This window comes from Pholis gunnellus (assembly GCF_910591455.1).
Source record: "Pholis gunnellus genome assembly, chromosome: 19".
NCBI lineage: Eukaryota > Metazoa > Chordata > Actinopteri > Perciformes > Pholidae > Pholis > Pholis gunnellus.
In genome coordinates, this window is record NC_136546.1 from 15,385,721 (window position 1) to 15,393,808 (window position 8,088).

The window sequence follows — 8,088 nt, forward strand, 5'->3', positions numbered from 1 at the left end:
GTGCTGTACACCAATAGCAATTATGATGAACATTTTTTTAACTGACCTTTGCTCTGTGTTCTGTACCTACATCCTGACCCCCTGGAAAGGCTCAAGCAAGAAGAAGATCTTACCCACAGGGATCAATATTGCCAAAGAGAAGCAGCGTACTGGACATTTTATTTTGTGCTACCTTGGTTTTTATACACTCTTTTAATGATTTGGTGATTTGGAGAGTAGAACGCTGAAATACCACCAGCACACAAAGTGATATACAGGTGATACAGGTCTTTAAAATGTTGACATGACATGGTGTCCATTTCTATGTGCTGATATCAGCTTTAACGCAAACGCATACCCATCTTGTGCCTCAAAGGTTTATGACCTCATGGAGTGCTGTTTCTTCTCACAAGACAAACCCTTTATGATGCGTGGAGATATTTTTCAGTCTAACTGTCGATAAATGTACATTGTCAGCAAAAGTGTGATTGCATGCAGGGGTGCAGTGCAACACACATCATGGTGTTGTATAAAATGTCGGCTTGCACTAGAGACAGAGAGAAAAAAAGAGTTTTGTGGCTGGCATGTGTGTGTGTGTGTGTGTGTGTGTGTGTGTGTTTGTGTGTGTGTGAGTCAATAAGTGACACAGATGGACACATTGAAGTTTGAATACACTTAAGCATACATTTGCGGACATCTGAATGTGTGTGTGTGTGTGTGTCAGTCTGTTTCATCTGCATGGTATGGCACTGCAGCGTATATGATTTAGTTAGTAATTAGGGAATAGAGACGTATCCAATTATTGGGGTTGTGAAATATCACCCTGTCTCAGTAGTTATTCCAGTACTGCCTTATTATTACACCAGCTGCATATATGATTAGGTGTGCGTGTGTGAAAGAGAGAGAGAGAAAAAGAAAACGAAAGAAGGAGAGAGAAAATACAATATGTGTGTGTCCAGGAAAGGCGGCCTCTACAAAGGAAACTCATTTCTGCTCATTGTAGATTATAGGTGGCAGGACCACATGCCCGCAGGTGCTGCAGCCAAAGCCATTGCTGACAGTCTCATGACACCTCATGTGTGTGTGGGAGCCAGGGTACTACTGGTACTACTTTTCTCTGCCTGTCTGACTTTAAGTACATGGACACACACACACACACACACACACACACACACATACACAAAGGTGAGTACTACATCACAAACTTATACCACTCTTGCAGGACTGTACAAACAAATATAAGGCAATCAATCAGATACACATACTCCTGCTCTCACAAGGAGGTGTAAATACATAGAGGGACAAACCCACGGTTGCATGGATTACTGTTTGTGTCTGTGTGTGTCTGTGTATGTGTGTGTGTGTGTGTGTGTGTGTGTGTGTGTGTGTGTGTGTGTGTGTGTGTGTGTGTGTGTAGGTGTGTAGGTGTGTGTGGAAGAGGGTGAAAATTTGCACAATCATATCTCACCCAGTGAAAAAGCCACCCATCCGCTCTGCCTGTCACCAGTGGAAACAAAGAACAGGGACCGTTCTATGTCAGCAACTGGAGGGCTGCTATCTCCAGCCATCTGGGAGAGGAAAAAGATAAAGATACTCTGAGGAGCTCTCCGGATGCTGCCGAAAAAAAGAAGAAAAAAAAGATTTCCAATGTGGAGGTAGACAGAACATTCACCTCATAGAGGGGTCGACATAAACCGCGAGATGGCTATCTGCTGCGGGCAGTGATGAAAAGACACGTGACAAAGGAGTGTGGATGATATGAGTGTACTCAGATTTAGCTTCCAAGCACAATATGTAGAGGTTCACAATATTATGCAAAAGTGAGCCTGAAATTCAATATGCATTTTAATTTCCGTCATGTGTTGTTCAGACACAAGACACAACATCAATGCAAAGTAAAATATTATAGAGTGAGTATTAAACTCCCTGTAGACTCCTTTGTTTTCTTCCTATAGTACACCAACACACACCTGCCTCCAGCCCCTCCCTTTATCGTCTCCACAACACACACACACACACACACACACACACACACACACACACACACACACACACACACACAGAGAGAACAAGTGATGCAGCAGTGAAGCTAGTGAAGCATGTGGAAATAATTTACAAGTTACACATGGGAGCTGCAGGACAGATCCTGCTCTGGCATTCTGGAAGGTGGGAACACATTTATCATGTCATACAGCAACAGTGCGCATGTGATAAGGGTGCACATTTGGAGTATTTTGGAGATAGTAGAAATGTTTATAGCACATCAGAGCGCAATAAAAACTCGAGCTTCTCTCATATGCCCGCCTTGAGATATGCAGGCTGTTATCACTGCTGACTGTTGCCTTGAAAACCCGCCTGCACGGACTCATGTAGAGAATTCCACAGCTCTCTGACAACAAAAACCATGCCACGGTAACAGCCGCCTATCGCCGCCAGCCGCTCTGCGCGCACCCGATTGGCTCCTGTGATTGACTGGCACACGCCTCCAAGGTACCCATTGGCTGGGTGGTAATGGACCCGTGACTTCGCTCCAGTAAAACCCACTGAGGGCGGAGCGAGCCGGCTGAGGCGGAGCTCTCCTTGGTACTTAAATGGATCTGGTGCTGAAAGAAGTGAAGTACTAGCAGGCACGACTGCCGGAGCGCCCGGTGCGCGGTGCGAAGAGTGAGAGAAAAGTGTGTGAAGAAAGAGGGAAGGAGAAGAAAGAGAAGGAGAGCAGGGGACCGTGCAGCCCTCTGTACTAATGGACCATACGGATATTTAACCATTTGCCCGGGGAGCGCACAGGTATCCTCTTTTTCTCCAGTTTCTCCTCATGTTGCGCCGTGCGTAAAGACACAGGGTTCGCCTTTTATCACAGTGCTTTCTCCTTCCTCACTGTTTAGCAGCTGCAAACCTCATACTATTTTTTCCTCCCTTTTTTTCTTACCTATGTTTTCTGCATGGGAACCGCGGACTCATTTACATTCCACTGGAATTAATGATTGACTAATGGGTGTGAAGGGAGCAAGGGGCATTGGATCATTGATTGTGTTAGTGTTCTCTTTCGGCTCAATAACACGAGAGAGCTCTTGCCCCTCAATACGGGGGACTGCTGAGAAGTGTTGAGTGCGTTCTTATACTCTCTTATCTATTGAGCAGAGGGGTTTAAATGCAGCCATGCGTTCAAGCATAATGTGTTTTGTTCCATGAAAGCTATATTTTACGCTATTGAAAGCCCCTCTCTCTATCACTCTCTCCGTCTTTCTCCCCCTCTCCTTCACAGACACCGCAGTCCATGCCTCTGCCTTGCCAGGTCATTGATGGGAAATCAACTGGATCGGATCACCCACCTCAACTACAGCGAGCTGCCCACGGGGGATCCGTCCGGGCTGGAGAAGGACGAGCTTCGGGTCGGGGTCGCCTACTTCTTCTCTGACGAAGAGGAGGAGGTGGACGACCGCACTCCGTCCGACTGCAGCTTCACCAAGGAACACAGCCCGGCAGAGGAGGGACCCTTCTCGGTCAGCGAGGTGGAGTACTCAGCCTTCTGCTCCCAGGAATGCATCTTCTCCAAGCTGCAGGAGAACGAGGACTTGAATGTGTACTCAGTCAAAACTTTGCTGACTATGTGCAAACCGGGGGACCTGCTGGAGCTGGTGGCCACAGCGCAAGCCCCCCACTGGGCCATCTACGACCAGGACGACCAGGTCATTCATCTGCACAAGGGCGAGATCCGCAAGGACAGCCTGCTTGAGATCAGCAACGGTCGCCACGGGAGGATAGTCAACAATCGGTACCGGTACCGACCGCTTCCTCCTGACCTAGTGATGCAGAACGCAGTGGGACACCTGGGCCTGAGCAGCGAGGAGATATGCTGGACCAACGCGGAAAGTTTCGCCGCTTGGTGCCGCTTTGGGAAACGGGAGTTCAAAGCTGGGGGAGAGGCACACTCGGCGGAGCAGCAGTATTTCCTCAAAGTGCATCTGTCCGGCAGCGGGGTGCACACTCTGGTCTTTCGCAGCTTGGAGGACATGATCCGGGAGAGGCGGCGAGTGGACGCCAGTGGAATTCTCAAAGAGCTGTCTCTGGTTAACGGGGGCAAGGAGTGATCAGGGATTCCGTTTGATATCCTCTCCTCGAACCCCCTCTGCCCCCCTTCCCCCTCCTCCCCGCTGCGCACGGACGCACAGTTTTGCGCACACGCAAACGTACTGGCACACACGCACACAAGCACACAGACGCACACACAAGCAAGGACCTGTTGGTTTTGGACTGTTTACCACGGATGCGCTCCGCGCTGCGTCTGGACCGCAGGCGCTCAGTGGAATTTCCATCAAATTGCAGAGTGTTGAAAACTGAGAGACAGCGGCCATGTAAACAGACAACGCCCCTTCAGATAAGAATTCGTGCTGAGTGGGACATACGATTTCTGCTAAATCCATTTCCCCAAACAGCAAAAATCACCTTTAAAGACCGCACATAGCGCACACGGCGCGGTTTGGTTTTCTGTTTAATTTCTCGGGATAATGGAATTGGCCCCCTCTCCGCGTATGGGCGCGTGCTGCGGCAGACCAGACGGTGAGAGATGGGGGGGGAAGATGAAAGATAGGATCTGGGATGGCTCTCTAAAAGTCTCCCTTCTATTTTTTTACTGTTAGCTTTAAGACCGGGACTGAACGTAACACAGATCCACTAAATCATAGACCTCTGACAGTCCCAGATGGCTACGCAGTTGCCTAAACAAAGCAGTTGGCTTGTTCAAGCTCCCCTTTTGCCATAACAAGAGTATTGTCATTCTCACAATGCTGCCATCCTGCTCCACAGCACTGGATGTATGTGTAAATTGTATTAATATATTGATTTCAATTTGAGTCCCTTATTTTTGTATTTAAGTTTAGTGGATTTAACCCTGATCTCTTTTTTGGTTCAAATAAATGGAGGTTGAAATATGAAAATAAGCACTTGGTCTGGCAGGTGTTGTTTGGTCACATATAATTACTGACACACAAACGCATGATCTCTCACTCTCACACACATGCACACAGAGGGAAGGGTGAATTATTTATACTCTAGTGCTTCCTGACCTGCCTCCAGCCAAATGGGCTTCATATATCTCCACAGTATTTGGAGGCAGTAAAATGGTCATCTGCATCAAACCCATAAAGGCTTTATGAAAAAGCTATATTGGATCCGGGAGCTACCGTATCTAGGCAGCTGTGTGTCAATGCGAACATACAGTATTAGGCCAAAGGCTATTTTTCCTTGTGTTGTTTTTTTCCTGCTGGTATTTATACATTCACCGACGTGTTGATCTCCAGATTATATGTTCTTCCTTTCTTTCAATCGCATTACCACACTACACATGTTCTGACATCATATTTCACAACTGCATTGTGGACAAGATGTCTTTCAAATAATGCTTATCGTGAGGAAACACATTGTGTTGCTTTGGCACCTTTGTTGTATTAGTCTGCAGTGGCTTTATCTCTGGATTGATGTTTTGACTCCTCTGCTCTGAGAGTCAGACGGTGCCTCCCCTTCCTCCTGTGACCTGCTGTTGTATCGGTGAAGGTGGGATTAATCACCACGGCCTAACTTCTCATGTCTCCTTACTCTTGCTTAATTGCGTCTGTAAGGACTAGAGAGTGGATTTATGGAAAGGTTCCGCTGCAACGCGTGTCTTTGTTCTGCCTGGCAGCCTGCTACACCTGTGATTGGCCGTTGAATGTGTACATGAGCTTCAGAGGATTTCACAATGTAATGTTGAAGCTAAAGAGCTTGCCTGTTTCAGTCCTGAATCCTCACCTATAGGGTTCTCTGGATTTTAGTCACAATGTGGTCATAAATAACCGGGCTGCAGCTGGAATGGCAGACAAAGAGTTTATATATGTGCGTGTTTGTGTGGGAGAGAGGGAGCGTTTTAGAAACCAGCATGCATGCAGTGTGTGTGTTTGTCTCGGTAAGGGTCTGATTTGGTTTCGTGGAGGTGATATTTGTTCAATCAGACCCAGGTCTTCTCCAGCGACAGATGTTGCAATCTCAGCCCTCAGACATGTTTCATGTCAAAATACAGACTAATAAGCCTGTGAATCTTGTAAATTTGCCTTGAGAAGATATTCTCAAGCTATTGACCCAAATACTTAATTCTATCAGCTTTGCTGTGATTATATTGACACACGTCTTTCTCTTGTTAGCTCCCTTCTCCTCTAATTCTTCTGTTGGCTGGTATTTCTCCACCCTTGCTCTGTATTGCTTTACTCTCCTCACTTATGTTTCTCATTGTTTCACCAAGGCCACAAATCTGCATTTTCTATTCCATTCCTCGTACTGCCACCACAGCAAAACCACACTTACATCAAATATTCTGTTTCGATACACGCTTTTAATTTGAAAATTGGCAAAAACAGAAATCACGTTTGCAGAAGTGTAAACACAGATGTTTCAGATTTGAAATAGGCACTTTAGTAAGAATTTAAACACATTAGAATCCTCTAAACATGTCATTCTTGCTAACGAACATCCATTCGGGTTGGATTTACAAAAACATAAATTTACCATTGTTTTATCTCCTTGTTTTCTTCTCCTTCACCCTCTGATGATTATTCTGTCTGCTTCTATACATTTCTAAAAGGCTCTAAGTGTAACTGTAGTTTCCCCAGGTGGGTTATTGTGTGTGTGTCTGTGTGTGTGTGTGTGATGGTGTGTGTGTGTGTGTGATGGTGGGTGTGTGTGTGTGTGTGTGTGTGTGTGTGTGTGTGTGTGTGTGTGTGTGTGTGTGTGTGTGTGTGTGTGTGTGTGTGTGTGTGTGTGTGTGCGTCAGACATCCCCCTGTGACTTTAAAAAACAGGGTACTAGGGCAGCCGGTGTTAGAGTTTGTATGTGTGTTTGTGGTCTGTGACTAATAGGCCTCGGAGAAAGATTTACTGGTGTGTGTGTGTGTGTGTGGGCTCCCAGGCAGATAATGCGCACCACATTGTTAACTTGAGGAGAAGCTTCTGCCATTTGACATGACATTACAGTATGTGTATGTGTGCATCAGTTTTAGCTCTATTTACTATAGGCTACCATGTGTGTGTGTGCCTGTGTGTGTGGGTGTGTGTGTGTGTTTGCGTGTGTAAAAGTGTAAAAGTGTGAGACCAAAGTACCAAAGCTATATCTATATATATATATGTATATACATGTATATATGACACAACTTTGGTACTATATACAGTACATAACATAGATAGTGTTGACAATATGCTGTGTGCATGTATATTCATGAAGGTCTGTATCTTTGCATCCATCAGCGACAGTGTGAAAGTAAACGCTGTTACTAGGGCAACTCCAGCCACTATCATACTGTACATCCACTGAGGTCTTGTGTGTCTATGTGTGTGTGTGTGTGTGTGTGTGTGTGTGTGTGTGTGTGTGTGTGTGTGTGTGTGTGTGTGTGTGTGTGTGTGTGTGTGTGCCTGTGCAACCCCTCCACAGCTTAAAGCTAATTGTTACCCTTAACAGCTACTCATGTAAGACAAACATATGACAACCAAATCTCTTTCTCTCTCTCTCTCTCCCCCTCGCACACCAACTCCCTGGGGACCGGCTATTGTTCCTTTGTGCAGTGGTATGGATGTATTCGACGCACACTTGCGTTTGTCTTCAGCGTGTGTCTTTGAATCTGGACAAACCAGATCCCCGCTAACCCGCTGCTATAGCTAAATGAGTGGTCTCAGAGGAGATGTGGGGAGGAGGCAACAAGACAGAATATGCTGTCTGCGCGATGCCTTTAAGAGGATCTCCCTCTAATCCAGACACTGACCTGGACTCCCAGTGGGCTTGAATGTCTTGTCTTCCTATTCTGCCACTCTTTAGCATGGCCGCTTTATTCAACAACAACGACTGCACAGCTGGAGATGTAAATGAGGCAGCAGCAAATGGGTTACACGCTGTTAAATCGTTGCTAACAGTGGTTTCCTCTCAACATCTGTTGTAAAAATGTGTGTGCATACATCACAAGCAGTATTTCCATGTTTGAACCAAGACCTACATTCTGACATTTCAAACTGATTACACGCTGCAACACATTTGTAATTTGAATTACACGGCAAACTGGCATATCAATGCCCTCAAAGCATTGTCTTTGTG

At 46.1% G+C, this 8,088-nt stretch overlaps 1 protein-coding gene across 1 annotated transcript; it reads left to right on the forward strand.

Annotated features, from left to right (window-relative positions):
- Positions 1–2,626: 2,626 nt before the first annotated feature.
- On the forward strand, positions 2,627–4,867 carry lratd1 (LRAT domain containing 1). Its single transcript, XM_079179908.1, has 2 exons — positions 2,627–2,766; positions 3,245–4,867. The coding sequence occupies exon 2, from the start codon at positions 3,282–3,284 to the stop codon at positions 4,068–4,070; it is 789 nt and encodes a 262-aa protein (XP_079036034.1). The 5' UTR covers positions 2,627–2,766; positions 3,245–3,281; the 3' UTR covers positions 4,071–4,867.
- Positions 4,868–8,088: the final 3,221 nt, after the last annotated feature.

Coding starts and splice junctions, on each gene's coding strand:
- lratd1 (XM_079179908.1), top strand. CDS start 3,282: ATGGGAAATCAACTGGATCGGATCACCCACCTCAACTACAGCGAGCTG.